The sequence below is a fragment of the Oryctolagus cuniculus genome, chromosome 4, assembly GCF_964237555.1.
Source record: "Oryctolagus cuniculus chromosome 4, mOryCun1.1, whole genome shotgun sequence".
In the NCBI taxonomy this organism is placed as follows: Eukaryota; Metazoa; Chordata; class Mammalia; order Lagomorpha; family Leporidae; genus Oryctolagus; species Oryctolagus cuniculus.
This window is the reverse complement of record NC_091435.1, coordinates 106263055-106279807: the sequence shown is the minus strand read 5'-3', so window position 1 is coordinate 106279807 and position 16753 is coordinate 106263055. Positions and strand designations below refer to the sequence as shown.

The 16753-nt window shown below is 35.1% G+C and overlaps 1 protein-coding gene across 10 annotated transcripts in view; it reads left to right on the top strand.

Annotated features, from left to right (window-relative positions):
- Nucleotides 1-16753, top strand: part of NLGN1 (neuroligin 1) — a 926201-nt gene that overhangs the window by 416586 nt on the left and 492862 nt on the right. For 7 of the 10 annotated variants that reach the window (XM_051859134.2, XM_051859135.2, XM_051859137.2 and 4 more), the window contains one exon: nucleotides 15308-15367. The exons of the other annotated variants lie outside the window; for them this stretch is intronic. In XM_051859134.2, coding sequence (XP_051715094.1) covers nucleotides 15308-15367 — 60 coding nt within the window. The remainder of the gene's footprint in view (nucleotides 1-15307; nucleotides 15368-16753) is intronic. 10 annotated transcript variants of the gene reach the window in all.

Genomic DNA, 16753 nt, shown 5'->3' with positions numbered 1-16753 from the left:
GAAAAGACTTTCACCAACATCATTGTATTTGATCCCACCCGAACTTACAGTATAAATAGAAGATTCTTCCTTTCCTTTTTTTTTTTTTTTAATAGGTAGAGTTATAGACAGTGAGAGAGAGAGACAGAGAGAAAGGTCTTCCTTCTGTTGGTTCACTCCCCAAATGGCCGCTACGGCCGGTGCTGCACCAATCCAAAGCCAACAGCCAGGTGCTTCTTCTGGTGCAGGAGCCCAAGCACTTGGGCCATCCTCCACTGCCTTCCAGGGCCGCAGCAGAGAACTGGACTGGAAGAGGAGCAACAAGGACTAAAACTGGCGCCCATATGGGATGCTGGCACCGCAAGCAGAGGATTAACCAAGGGAGCCACGGTGCCGGCCCCTGTCCTTTCCTTTTTATAGCTGAATAAATGAAGGCTTCAAGATATGAAGTTGTATGAGCAATCTCTTTCATATACTCTCCTAATTAAAAGTCAGAGCTCAAATCATAACTCAATTTGGACTGTATTATCATTTTGGACACTTTAACCACAGAATATGGGGACTGTAATTTTTTCTCAAAGGTAATTTTTGTTAATTATTTTTGTTTTTAATTTTTTAATATAAAGAGAATAGATTTCACATATTTCATAGTACAACTCTAAGAAGATAGCTGTACTTTATTCCCTCATTATCTTTCTCCCTCAATCACCCTCCTTCCTTCTTTTTTTTCTTTAATTTTTGCAAAAACATAACTTTATAATCACAGGATTAATGTACCACTATAATATTCAACAAGTGAAAAATAAACAGGTCACAGTTCCAGACAACAATCAAATCACAAGATGTTTCTCACACCTGTACCTTTTTTTGTAGTTTATATTAACAACCACATATCAGAGAAAAATATGATACTTTTCTTCTTGAGATTGGCTTATATCACTAAGCAAATAGTTTCCAGTTGTATCCATTTTGTTGTGGAAAACAGGTTTTCATTGTTTTTATGACTAAAGTACTCCATAGTGTTTACACATTTTTCTCTATCCTTTCATCAACTGATGAACATTTGGGTTGATTCCATATCTTAGCTAATGTGAATTGAGCTGCAATAAACATAGGAGTATAAAAACTCTTGTATATTGATTTAATTTTGTTTGGGTAAATTCCTAGGAGTAGGAAGGCTGGGTCCAATGGTAGATCTATAAACGGATTTCTGAGGAATCTCCATGCTGCCTTCTATAATGTTTGTCCGAGTTTATATTCCCACAGTGTAATAGGGTACCTTTTTCCCCACATCATGACCAGCATTTATTATTTTTTTATTTCTGTATGAGAATCATTTTAACTGGAGTGAAGTGACACCTCATTGTGGTTTTTATTTGCATTTCCCTGATGGCTAGTGATCTCAGGATTTTTTTCATGTGTTTGTCATTTGTATTTTATCTTTAGAAAAAAATTCCTGCTCGAGTCCTTTGTCCATTCTTTTTTTAAGATTTATTTATTTATTTGAAAGGCAGAGTTACAGAGAGGCAAGGAGAAAGCGAAGTCTTACATCCACTGGTTCACTCCCCAAATGGCCACAATGGCCGGAGTGGAGCTGATCTGAAGCCAGGAGCCTGTATTTTGTTCTGGGTCTCCCATGTGGATGCACGGGCCCAGGGATCTTCTACTGTCTTCCCAGACACATTAGCAGGGAGCTGGATTGAAGTAGAGCATCTGGGACTTGAACCAGCACCCATATGTGATGCCAGCACTGCAGGTGGTGGCTTTACCTGCTATGCCACAGTTTTGATGCTTGCCCATTTCTTAAAAGGATTATCTGTTTTGTTGTTGAATTTCTTGAGCTTTTTAAGGATCCTGAATATTAATCTTTTCTCAATTTTAAAGTTTGCAAATATTTTCTCTCATTCTGTTAGTTGTCTCTTCACTTTGGTGAGTATTTCTTTTGCAGTACAAAAGCTTCTCAGCGTGCTATAATCCCAGGTGTCTATTTTGGCTTTGATTGCCTATGCTTTTGGAGTCTTCCATTTGCTTATGCCAATGTCTTCAGAGTTACCCCAGCATTCTCCACTAGTAATTTGATGGTATCAGGACATAGATTTAGATACTTAATACATTGTTAAGTTGATTTTTATATAAGATGTAAGGTAGAGATCTTGTTTCATATTTCAGCATACAGTGATTCAATTTTCACAGCATCATCTGTTTAGACTGCCCTTTCCCTAGGGATTGATGTTAGCTCCCTTCTCAAAGATTAGTTGGTTATACATGCATGGCTTGATTTCTGGGGTTTCTGCTCTGTTCCATTGGCTTACATGTCTATTTTTGATCCAATACCAGACTATTTGATTTTAATTGTCCTATAGTATGTCTTGAAATCTGGTATTGTGATGCATTTGGCTTTACTTTTGTTCTTTAGTATTGGTTTAGCTATTTAGATTGTCCTGTGTTTCCATATGCATTTAGCATTATTTTTTCCTAGATTTGAGAATATCCTTGGTATTTGGATTGAGATCACATTGAATGTATGAATTGCTTTCATTAGTATGCACATTTTGATGATATTAATTCTTCCAATCCATGAACATGGAAGATTTTTCCATCTTTCGGTGTCTTCTTCTATTTCTTTCTTTAATGTTCTGTAATATTAATTGTAGAGATCTTTCACATCCTTGATACAGTTTATTCAAAGGTTTTTAAATTGTTTTGTGGCAACTATAAATGGTACTGATGTTACAAGTTCTTTCTCAGCCATGGTATTCTCTAAGTATACAAAGGCTACTGATTTCCGTGTTTTGATTTTTAGCCTACAACTTTACCAAAATCTCTTATGAGTTCCAGTAATCTCTTAGTGGAGTCATTTGGTTCCCCTATATATGGGATCATGTCATCTGCACATAGGGGTAATTTAATTTCCTCCTTTCCAATTATATCTATTTGATTTCTTCTTCTTTCCTAATAGCTCTGGCTAAAACTTCCAGAACTAAATTGAATAACAATGGTGAAAGTGGGCATTCTTGTCTGGTTCCAGACCTTAGTGGAAAGGCTTTCAACTTTTCCCCATTCAGTATGATGTTCTCTGTGGGTTTGTCATGTATTGACTTAATTGTATTGAGGAATGCTCCTTCTATATCCAATTTGTTTAAGGATTTTATTATGAAAAGATGTTGTATTTTATCAAATGCTTTCATAGGTCTATTGAGATGTTCATATGGCTTTTGCTCTTTAATTTGTTAATATGGTGTATCACATTTATTGATTTGCATATGTTGAAACATCCATGCCCACCAGAATTAAATCTCACTTGAGATGGGTGAATGATCTTTCTGATCTTCTGTTGGATTATCTAGAACTTTGCTGAGTATTTTTGCTTATATGTCCATCAGAGATATTGATGTATAGCTCTCTCTTTGTTGTATCTTTTTCTGGTTTTGTAATTATAGGTAATTCTGGCCTCATAGAATGAATTTGGGAGGATTCCTTCCTTTCAGTTGTTTTGAATAGTTTGAGAAGAATTGGAATTAGTTCTTCTTTAAATATTTGGTAGAATTCAAGAGCAGCCTCTATTCCCCCTACTAAGATGTCATTTCTTCCCTACTGATTGTTAGTTGCTTTGCTCCAAGAAAGTGGCATCCTCTCTGGCAACTGTAATTTTTAGTTGAATTATCTCTTTGCTTTTGAAGCTGGTGTGTACTGAGAATGGAACTCAAATTTCCTGAGTCTGTGCCTTAGAGAACCTGTGGAGACTCCACCCTCTCCCTCCCCCACCCCCAACAGAGACTAAGCATCAGACTCAGGTTCAGATTTGAAGTTCTCTGTTTGACTATCCCAGAGTTTCTACTTTCTTTCAGACTGGTTTACCTTCATGAAGTTAATCCTGGATTGTTTTTGTAGCATCTAATTGGTCATGGGTATCTATGAAACTTAATGCTGCTGTAGAGTGCAGAACTAACTCATGTCTTTTATCTTATTCCAGTGCACACAATCTTGCCTCTCTTTCCTTGCATGTAGAGAAATAGTATAGACCAGCTTATTTTGTCCTTTCTCCTCCATCCACATCTGTAATTGTTTATTTATTTTTTTCTTCATTTCAGTGCACCTGATAGCATGTAACAGTTAGCAGCACAGGTTTCTTCTAGTAGTTAGGGAGTTTCAAATGTAAAATGTGTGTGTATGTGTATGCACTGACAATTTGGCTTGAGACAATGAGTAGAAGAGAGGTGATGGGTAAAACAAAAAATTAACTTGTCTATGCCTACTACAAAGCCTTGGACTAGAGAATTTTAGTTATTACAACAGTATTTTTAGGTGATATCATACTGTCTGTTGAGACTTTATAGAATGAAAATAACATGACCAAGCAAATACAGCTAACACATGAAAGAGAATATTATCCATATATATATATATATATATATATATATGCTTTGTAGATTAAATCAATTAGTTTTAATTTATATTTAGGGAAATGTAGCTTAGAGTTTCAGACTTTTTGGTTTGGGAATGTCTTTGTGAGTATCCAGAACTGATATTAAAAGTAGAACTTGTTTAGTTGGAAAGCATATCAGCATAAACCACTGTGGCTGGGTGCTAAGAGCCTTCTGCTATGCCAAATTTTAAGTCTTAATTCTGAATCATGCTACAGTAAGTGCTGTTGGAAAAGGGACCCAAACCAAAGCATCTTCCATGCTGGAGTATAAGCCCTCTAGTGGTTCTGGGCAATAGTTATATCCTAACATGTGTGACATTCTCAGTATTCCATTGACCTATATGGATGAGCATTAGCCCTAGTTTCCCCCTTTTTTTTTTTTTCATCTAGTCACTCTTTATTCTCCTATTAAATTGCATTACTTAAAGATTCATATATCCTTTGATTGCTACTTTTAAATATCTAGGCTTCTTAATATATCAAATACATGTTAGATTTAATTTTTAAATGTATTTTGATTTTAAATTGCAACATGGTAATTGTGTTTATTTGAGGGTACAGTGTGAGCTTTCAATTCTTGTACACAGTTTGTAATGATCAAATGGGGGTAATTGGCTTATGTATCACCTCAGTCATTTATCATTTCATTGTACTGGGAACATTCAAAATTCATTTAGAAATATTCAAGTAACTGTTGTCAATTATAATTATCTTACTGTGTTCTGGAATTTTCGTAGTTATTCCTCCTATTCAGTTGTATCCATGTACCTGTTCATGGTCCACTTGCTATCCTCCCCCAACACTCTTCCCAAGCTCTGGTAACATCTAATGCTATGCTATGCTATGCTATGACCAACTTTTTAGTTACCACATAAGTGATATCATATGGTACTTGTCTTTGAGTGTGTCAGTTCACTTAATATACTGTCCTCTAGCCCCACCCTTATTGCTGCAAGTGACAGAATTTTATTATTATTTGTCATGGTGACTACTAATCCTCTGTGTATATATAATCACATTTTGTAGCCCATGTTCTTCTTGTCCTAGTTTTAAATCTGTTTAATTATTAGTTTTTCAAAGCTTTATTTATTCCACATACTGCTCAGTTTAATAATAGACAACTATCCCTTTTAACTGGTATTACTTATTTGATTTGAACTGTAGGAATTTTTGTCCTTTGAAATCCATTGGCTGGTTTGTAATTTTTTTGTGTTGTGTTTTCCTTTTAAGGATACTTCAATAAATATGTCCTTTTATTTTGAATTTAACTTTAATTAAATTTAAATAAAATGTTGCTGAGGGGTGTACTAAAGGCTTTGTAGTTGAAATATAATTACCATAGATGTACTGATTTATGGTTTGTTTTAAACAGATCCATGTTGCATTAGATAACCCCACATCCAGTCTTTCCCTTACTCTACTCGCTTCTTGCTGCTATATGACATATTTTAAAGGAGGTAATTAGACTGAGTGATGAATGTCACCCTGCTTTTGACTGGCTATTGGTGCTGGCCAAAAAGCAATTTAACCACTCTAGTTTTGTTTTCTCATCTGTGAAAAGAGAGAGTGATAGTTACTTAGTGAATCTCCTTCCGACTCTAATGTCATATGCACATAACCTTCACAGTAACAATTGTTTCTATAGTCTTGATATTTATTCTTTCAGGTAAGAGAGAAGGAGAATGAGAGAGCAAGAGCACCAAGCTGTGTCCCTGACCCTCTCCAGCCTGCATGGTAGGAGAGAATCAAGATATGTGGAGAGTACACAGGACACAGAGAGAGTGAAACTACTTCCTGAGGACCAAGAATGTTTAGTAGGGTAGGGCATGTAAGAGACCAAACACTGTCAAGATGTCATCCGAGGGGAACGTATACTTGTCAAGAATCCAGCTCCCCCGGGGACAATGGCATCAGGGAACTGGGCTTTCACAGGCTCATTTCCACCAACACCCACTCAGAAAATAGGACCTTCCTAACTAATGGTTCCATTTTTCATCTCACTTATGGAGATAAATTTAGTACTGCTGAAGAGCAAAGGTATTTTCACAGTCAGATCTTTCTGTGCAGTACAGAACTACCTCTCTTATTATTTTGTGATCCAAATACACAATAATACTGCTTTTTGATAGTGTTAAAATATGTTGCATACGATGTTTTTAAAAGATTTTTTTTATTTATTTGAGAGGTAGAGTGACACACAGAGACATAGAGAGATAGAGATGTCTCCCATCAGCTGATTCACTTCCTAAATGGCCTCAACTGCTAGAGCTGGGCAAATCCAAACCAGGAGCCAGGAATCTCTTCCAGGTCTCCCATGCGTATGCAGGGGCCCAAGTACTTGGGCCATCTTCTACAGCTTTCCCAGGCCATGGCAGAGAGCTGGATAAGAAGAGGAGAAGCCAAGACATGAACTTTCGCTCATGTGAGATGCCGGCACTGCAGGCAGGACTTTAGCTCACTATGCCACAATGCTGGCTCCTGTTACATATTATTCTAGGGGAGTTTCCCTGTTTCACCCATGCTCATGCGTTTTTCCCTCTCTAAGATGAGTTCATTATGATTTGAATTTTAAGTAATTAACTACATGGAATAAAACAAAATGTGAACATGAGGTCACTATTTTTCACAGAAGTGACAAGACTCACAATGAAAAGAGGTATATTTTGGAAAGCAGTGGAACTGAGAGGAAAACTTGGAATAGTCAGGAGGATCTTATTGTTCAGGCTGGAACTTTTAGTTTAAGGAAGAATGACAATAAGTAGACAGCAAAGACCTTTAAAGAACAATGTAACAATGAAAGTCATGCTTAAGGAACAATAATTTTCACTGAAGTTGGAAAAAAAAAAAACCTTTTAAATGACTTGTTTCCATTTGGCATATGAAATATCTTATTTTTGCTCCTGAATTTCTAAAACATCAAAACTAGTGTTAAGCCATATTTAGTTTTCATCTGTCTTGTTATAGCTATTTTAAAACTCACAGTTCATCAGATCTACATAAAACTTCATGCTTTCAAATTCTTGTTCCTTTAAAATGTTTACAGTTTTAGTCTTTGAAGGAATTAAATGTGTGTACATTTTTTGAAAGATTTATTTATTTGAAAGGCAGAGAGAGAGACAGAGACAGAGAGGGCAGATCTTCCATCTGCTGGTTAACTCCCCAAAGGGCCACAATAGCCAGGGATGGGTCAGGTGAAAGCTAAGAGCCAAAAACTCTATCCTGATATCCCATTTGGGTGTCAGGGCCAAAGCAGTTAGGACATTAGCAGGAAAGTATATGGGAAGTGAAGCAGCTATACTGCACTCTGCTGTAGGATTTCCTACAATTGGCATTGCAGGTGATAGGTTAACCCAGTGAGACACAATGCTGGCCCCCAATATGTGCACATCTTAGTAGATACTGATTTATGTTGGTTAATTTTTGTTTTCTCTTTGAGCTTTCCCCCATTCATTTCTGTAACTTTAGAAATTTATTTAGTATAAAATTGATTGGGAAGATCTAGAGTCTTGGATGATGAAGGGAACAAACCAAGAGGCTACTCTACTAATTCAAATTGGTAGTAATGAGACCATTGGCTAGACCAAGTATAGAGAGGATTGAATGAGTTGTAGAAATGGGATTTCTGTTGGAAAATTGGTGAAATTTTAGACCAGAAAGAAGAAATAAAGGTTACTTCCAGATTTCGAGTTTGCTGATGGAGAGAAGGTTTAAATCTCTGAAAGCAAACCTTGTGTTGGAAGGTAAATCTGTTTTGAGAATGGAGAAGATGGGCATGCATGTCGGACCCAGATGCTGGTGAGTTATCAAGTAGAAAGAACTTGCAGAATATTCTTTGTATGAATTCAGTTACAGTTAGGATATGTTAATTCTTGGCATGTTCATTCTCAGGCAACATCAATTTCACTTTTCCTACATGTTTGATAGAAACTTTAAGAATAGTTATAAAATTTCAGAAGAGCTGGACTCTTGAATCATACCTTTCTGTTGGGGATAATTTCCATTTTATTTGCAAATAGGAATGGAATAAAACATTATAAGCTCCTTTTCCATTACCTAATTTCCTTCTAATAAAGGTATTCTTGCCTGATGAGAAGATAATGCAGGCCTCTGTGTAAAATATTCACTACCATATTTCTTAGAAGTATCTCCTCTTTCTGATTTTCTGTTTAAGATTCAGATACAGCACAGTCTATAAGTGTGTGCTAAAACCCTGCAAATCACTTCTCATTGCTTTTAGGATTAAGACAAATATCCTCAGGCTGGAGGTATTGCCTGCTCCAATTGATGGCTGTTATCCTCATCTACCAGTACTCTGTTCTCTCCTGATTATGTCCGCCACACTGACCTTCAGGCTCCCTCTCCTGTTAGAGCCTTTCTAGATGCTGTTTTTTCTGGCTGGAATATTTTCCTGATTCCACTGCCCCATCTTCAGCCTCTTGGCCTGCTTGGTGTCTACTTTTCTCTCAGTTCTCTGGCCACATTATACTACTCACTGAAGACCTCCCCAGCTCAGCCAGGTCGTTGGTCTAACATTTCATAGCATCAAAACACTTCTGTCTTGACACATCATCATTTGTGATGATAGGTTTATGTGTATGATTACTTGTTTTATGTTTCATTCTCCAACACGATGTGATTTTCACATGGGCAGTGATCTTTCCTGTTTTGCTCACCATGAATCCTAAGCATCTAGCACAATGTGCATCTGTTGAATGGCTGGATGACTGAATAATGAAGACATGCCAGGGAGGTTGCACTGTTGATACTTTCTCAGTCCCATCCTTGTTCCAATAGCTCTGGACGTCTGGTGACAGTGATGTCCTCCTCACACTCTTGCTCTGTGCATCTCTGGGTAATGTATGGAAAGTCAGGGCAATGGGGAGTATTCCTATTCTAAGTCCCGAAAGGTTATTTCAGCATACAAAAGTATTTCTCCAGATGAAATGGAACATTATTTCTGAGATGCTTCTGGCTGTGCAAATACTGCCTCTGTACTAAGAATTAAAAATAAATAGTGTCAAAAATAATGAGATTTTACATTTGATGATGCTCACATTAGGGGTAGCCTATTTTCTTGACTTTTAATCTAGTTAATTTTTTTCAACCAGAACTTATCCATGTTACTCTGACATGATTGCTTTTGACTTCAAAGTATTATAATCAAGGTAATTTTAAGAAGAAAAACTTATTTTTCTTATAAATACAAATGAGCTCTTCTCAGTGTCCTAGACTGGAGGGAATTTCTTTTTCTCCCTTTCCTGACTTTCATATCAGATACTCCTTTCACAAAAGTCGTGCTTTAAGGGCTGCTCTGCCTCCAGGAAACTGTCTCAGGGAGTATATTTTGTGTTCATGTAGGTGTTTTCTTCCAACACAAAGATAAACATAGAGCATGCCTGCTGCTTTCAGACCCTTGAAATCTGGTTCCTCCCAAAGCATCTTTCTGTATAAACTATTAGCCTGTTCAGGCAGTTTTCATAAAATGCACCCTGACATCTTCATGGATTGCAAAATACAGCCATTGGGATTGATGTAGATAGAATTTTTTTTTAACTATCAACTATTTCAAAGCTTACTATCAGTATCTCATCAAAGGGAGATTTATATTTTAACCTAATGCAGATAGATCACATTGTTCTAAAATGTTATAACTGGAAAATTTTTCAGAAAAAAAAATTAAACTATGATTTCTTTTTTAAAAAAATAGTTTGTTTATTTATTTGAAAGGCAGAGTTACAGACCAAGAGAAGGAGAGACAGAGAGAAAAGTCTTTCATTCTCTGGTTCACTCCCCAAACGGCTGCAATACCTGGAGCTGAGCCGATCCAAAGCCAGGAGCCAGGAACCAGGAACCGGGAGCTTCTTCGAGGTCTCCCATATAAATACAGGGGCTCAAGCACATGGTCCATCTTCCACTGCTTTCCCAGGCCTCAAAAAGAGAGCTGGACTGGAAGAGGAGCAGCCGAAACACAAACCAGCACCCATATGGGATGCTGGCGCTGCAGGTGGTAGTTTAGCCTGCTATGCCAGAGCACTGGCCCCCAAGCTGTAATTTCTTTACATCTGGCCAAACAATTGATGGTTAAAGAAGTGTGACTATGTTTTTGTTAAATAGATACCAACTAATGTTATTCCAAATAGTCACTTTTATTCATTTCTGCATTCCCAACAGTTATGTGTTTATTCTGGTTCAACTACATTTCAATGAGTAAAATTTAATAGCTTTACCATGACATCAGTTGCACTAGTATCTAATTCCTTAAAGTCATTGTTTTTTTAATGTGTATCAATTTGGAAACAATCACCTATAAAGGGGACTTCAAAAACTTTATGGAAAATAAAATTAAGAGGTAAATTTCATTAGTGGTTAAAAAGAATGGAACTCATGTGTAGTTTTCCGTAATATATATTTCCAAGAACTTTTTGAAGTACCTTGTAAGGTCATATTGTTATTTAAAATGCATTGAATTCTGGTCTTGTCATCCATGTAAAATACAGATTTTTCACATCCTTAATCCAAGATTTATGAACTAAATTCTGTCCCAAGGGAACAACGATCTCTGCAAATGCTTAGCCTGCTTCCAATCACTCCAGCACAACAGCCATATCCTTAAATCCTCTCATTCTGTGGAAATGACCTTCACCTCTGTGACTGCAGGATCAGGATGGTGTGGCATAAGAGTAGAGCAAGGTTATTAGCCCCGGGTTCCCATCTTTCTTGGTGGGACTCACTGAAGCCCAGAACTTGAAACCTAAAAATTCCAGAAGCCTATTCCCTTAAGAAAGACACATTTCTCATGGCCAGCCTTCCAAGTCAGGAGCTAATAATATCCTCAACCTACTTGCCTTTTGCAGATATGTGTGACACAAAGTACAGATAATTTCTGCTGGATTGAACCCATAATGAAGGAATTTATAATCAGTTCTAATGTATTTGAGACCTAAAGTATATTAGCCCTTCATCAAAGAGAATGATAAAAAGCAGCATTAATATGGGTGGATAGTAATTATTTCAGAGCTCATAATTATTCTGCAGTTAGAGAAATGCTGATATTTTTATTCCCCCTTTTTAAAAAATAAAATGCACTGTGGTCAGATTCTAAAATGTAAGACTGTATCACATGTGCTCTGTAAAGTGATACTTTGAGTTATGCTTAGATTAATCACAGATTAACTATTTTAGGATTGAATGAGTTCAAAGTTCATGGTTAGGTGTTCCCTTTACCTCACTTAGACTGGTGGTTTCACTGAATCCATTCATTGCCTGTAGGAGACATAAAATACAGTAATTACTCTTACTTCCTTTCCAATGACAGGAGGCCTGCTTTCCTGTTAAATCTAGTGAAAGTTCTGTATGTTCCTTGGGGAGGAGAGACCCAGTAGAGTTTCAAGGTAGAATAAATCACTTCTACATTCAGATTTTAGTGGTCTACTTTGCTTCACATTTTGGTGCTTTGAGATGCCTGTTATTAACAGCTGGTATTGAGAATGCAGTATTGTCATTTAAAAGAAGCATAAACTGTGATTGGAATATTGTTAATTATTGTTATTCATATTTTAAAGGTAAATGAGGAAATCATGTTTCTGAATTTACAGGCATATGCGCCCCTAAGATGTCATTATCTGCTTGTCATAAGAAAATAAATGCCAATTACTTTGACAGTACTTTCTATCACTTTAAAGTTCGTTAACACCAGTGATTACATCAAATTTAACAGTTTAGAATAAAGGAAAAGTGAGCCACAGTTGCTGATGTGCTAGCAAAGAAGAGAGTTTAAGGAAGCCTGCAGCATGGGAAAAAGGAATCTTAGGATCATGCAGCATTCTTTTGGCTTGATTCAGACGCATCTCTTACTCCACTGAGACATCCTCAGAGAAGGGAAAGTTGAGTTTCTCCATTTGCAACCCTAGACACTCTGAGATATTTATTCTCAGTGCCTTTAGATGTAGGGCATATGGGAAGTCTGTTTTCTTTCTTCTTAGAGTCAGTTTTGCCAAAAAATTGTTAATCCTTTTGTTCTCAGGGAACCTACAAAATCAGATGTGTAAAAAAATTATTGATATTAACAAAAACCATTTATGCTGCAATCCCTGAGTACCACTGGAATCCATACTATAGAAATAATCTAATATCACCTGATAGCAGAGTGTTATATAGTATCAATAAATGAAATAATTTAGATGGGAGAACTCAACTCAAACTTCTAGTATAGTCATGTTCCCACGTATTTGAAAGACTGAAGTAATAGTAAATGTTCCTAACTCTTCAGGTTTACAATGATAAAGATGTATTTTGCAATCATTAGTTACCCTAATTTGGTTTAGAGCCATTCAGATTCCTGACAAGGAGCAATGATAATAATATAGTAAGGCTCAATCAAACCTTCCACTGAAAAACTCTCTCTTTATATAACTGCAGTTATAATTTCCATGACTTCACTACTGGCCAACTCAGTGTCAAATGGTGATTAAGACCTGTGCCCACATGCAAAACAGTGGAGATCATGTTTAGTAAAAACTCTCTCACCACTCATTTCATTTACAACCAAGAGCTAGCCATTTTGTATGTGTGTAATGTCCATAAAATCACTGGCTTGTGGCTGCAAAACCTGATTGATTTCCAATAGAAATCATCTAAATTGCCTTGGGCGCCCTAAGTGGGAAAGAAATACTTTTCTACCTATGTCATCCACAAGAGATATCTTATGGAGCCCTAAACAAATTGAAGAGAATGATTTGTGATAGATTTTACATATGCCTTCAAATATTAGGATACTGATGATTCTGTAAAAAATTTTGATTTCACTTTAGTGATTAAGAAATCTAACCAAACTAGAAAGTAGATCGTGCTTTTGGCAGCAATAAATACTGCTACTATTAATTTATGTTGCTAACTAGCACATAAAACCATAACAAATATACACACTGGAAAAGAGGGTTGTGGAAAAATGTATGTTTTGCAGCCATTAGGTTATAACAGAAAAATATGAAGCATGGACATATCATTTTCTAAATCTAACATATTGAATTATATTTGAAGTTAGAAATATTTCAAATATAGTATTCTGATTCAGTAATTTTAAAATTAAAACTTCAAAAGTTACTCAACTTTTTGGAAATGTAACCACATCATTGTGTGAACATCAAATAATCCGGAGTGCACTTTGCATTTAAACAGGATCATACTAAAGAAATATAGATTTCTGTGAATATGCAACTGAGTGCCAGTTAACATATATCATTGCTTCATCCAGGCTTTCCCTTATGGACTGACTGCTTGAAGGTGTAACTATACAAGGGTATCAATTTGTTGTGTACAGTCAATTATCTGGATAAGAATGACCTTACAACCATGACATTTTAATTGAGGTAATCATTGGATCCCCTCAATTATGTCATCAGTTTCTACTTTTTGGGCCTCTTGACCTTTGATAGTTATTACTATTTCCAAGGCTGCCTCTGAGCTGATGGAATAATACTATATTATATCTCATATTTTGTCTTTTGTTTTCTGGTATGATGTTTTTCATTCTCTGAGAGTTGTAATAGTAGGTTTAGTATTGAATTGCAAATATAATGCACAGTAATCTCTGAAAAGACTTAGAAGTCTTTATCAAAATGTTTAACAATCCTTTGCTATGAAGTGGGCTTAAAGTTAATGCTTGCTTCTTTACTACTGATGTTATTGAAATCAACACATGACTTTCAGTCCTTTTCTTTCTTCCTTTTTTATGACTTATTTTATGCATGACAAAAATCTCTTGCTTATTGCTATGTGGTTGGCTGTTCGTTAACTTGACTGTCTGTGTTTGTAGTGATTGCTTTCTGCATGAGGATTATGAAATGTCATACAAATTAAATGGTTGTGGAAACAAAAAGAGAATATGGGACTTCACTTGCTTTTTTGTGTGCTGAATATGTCATTTATGTGACAGATAAAATTACTTTCATATGGCCTTTGACTTTCCCCGTTGGTGTGCTCCTCATTGTAGCAAATTAGCATTGTTAAATATAATAAAACATTTATTAAGCATTCACAGTTTTTAATACAGTTATTCTTTTTAAGCATGCTCTTGTTAGAAGTAGCTACACTGGGCCTGAAATTGCAGTAGGCATAATTCCATTATATTACTAAATTGATTATGAAATATAAGCCCTGACTCGGCAACTACCTTCTATTGATGATTTCTATTGATGGCATCTTTGCTTTGCTAAATGGTGGGATTTTCTATTGATAAATTTGTGAAGGTTGCAAATGTTTTGAAGCCACAGCTAATATCTAAATAAAAATGCATGGGGAAATATTTGTGTAATGACAAGTAATTTTAAAAAGTCACAATTTTGAAAAATGTATGAATTAAAAATGTGTAAAGTCTGTGTTAATGCACTGACAAAAAAAAAAAAAAAAGAAAAAAGAAAAAACTAAAAAGGTTCTTATCTGTTTTCCCTAATGTTGTTTTATTATCCCAAATTAAAGAATGCAGTTGAACTACTTTCTTTACTGTTGTCACCAATTTAAATTAGAAAAGACACTGAATTAATTAAGTTCTTTCAGCTAATAAAACTGTTTTTTTTTTTTGTTTTTTGTTTTTGTTTTTGCTTTTTGTATGCAGTGGGTGTTTTTGAGAAATCATTTGCTTTGGTTATTACTTATTTTCAAACTATAGTGTATTTTTAATTCAAAATAAATTCAAAAATTAGATCTTCAATGAGATATTTTGGGGAAAGAGCTTTTTTTTTTCCTTAATGAAAATAGATATTCAATGATGATATTGCTACTTCCCCACTCTTTTTGGAAATATCCTTGAGAATTTTAGAATTTACATTTATTTTTTTCCCCTCAGTCTTGTTTATTCTTGAATTGTCTTTTTTTTTCCCTCCATTTCTCCGTTCTCGATCCTAGGTCCCCTTACAAAGAAACAGACAGATGATTTAGGTGATAATGACGGTGCTGAAGATGAAGGTATTTTTTCCGCCAAATCTATTTGCATGACAAAGGCCTCAATCACTTTTTCCACCACCTTCTATTTTTTTACTTCTTGTCTTTTTTTGAAGAGTTGTTTTTAATTCCCGTTTTTGATGTGTTTTGTCTTCTTGCTTGTTGTTACATATAAATATACATTTTTAATTTTTTAAAAAAATGAATGTTAAGTTTTACATTTTGGTGCCAACCATTGCAATGTTTTAAAATGAGGGGCATTTTTTGTTTTCTTGAACTGACTTTTGATCTGTTTCATCCCACGTTTTGACAAATTTGTCCACATTCTTTGAACTAACAATCTTACCCTTGCAGTCTCTCTGTGCCCATTTTGCATGTTTTCTAATCTCTGTAAATATTTTGCCCAATATCAAAATGTGTTTCATTTTTACATTTGATATTTGTTTAAAAAGAACCCCACATTCCATAAAAAGAAGACAAGCTACGAGTTGAAGTGTTTCTTGAGCAATATATTTGAGACTTAAAAAGTAGTATTTCTTTTCTTGATTTGCTTAAATATCATATAAATAAAATGAAATTATATAGATAAGAGAAGGCATTACACCTATTGAGATAATGATTAAATATTGTGAGACCATTTAGTACTCCAGTTCATAATAATATTTATGGTAGAGTTTATAGGTATTCTTTTAAACAAGATTAAACATATATTTTATAAATTCATAAGGACATAATTTCTAGATTTATAGGTAATATATTCTTATTTTTCCAAGAATTGCCACCGTAATCAATACTTCATTAATATCAAAATTGTTTTTTCTTTCCATTTTTATGACATATAGTTCTATTTCCTCTGCAAACCTAAGTGCTTACCAGATTGATTTGATCTTTTTCCTATTCTATATTAAATTGGGTATCTAGAGAAGCTCTTTGAATCACCTGTTCATCATCAGGGGTCATAATTTTTTCTTTGTTTGACTTTTACTCTAATTGTATAACTTGTGAAGATAAATAACATAAACCTCAGTTTAAAAATGATTCTCAGAAACCAAGAACAAAGCTATCAAAATATTAATAATATGGTTTGAACTATTTTCCAAAATAAAATAACATACAGCCAGGCCAGCAGAAGAGCTAGTTCCTTGAAGTACAAGGAATGAATCGACTTACATTGTATTCATTGACATATGTATGCGAATATTCCTTCACATTAGAAAATTAAAGAAGTATTAGAAGCCTAACTTACATTTGTTAAAATTTTATAACATAATAATTATTTTGATGAGATTGTTTATGCCATTTCATTGAAAATTAATTTACTATGAACCCCAGAAGTAGAATGAAGATTAAATACAAAATGCTCATTAATATTTTTAAAAAATCAGTACAGGTACCTGAAGGTTATCACTT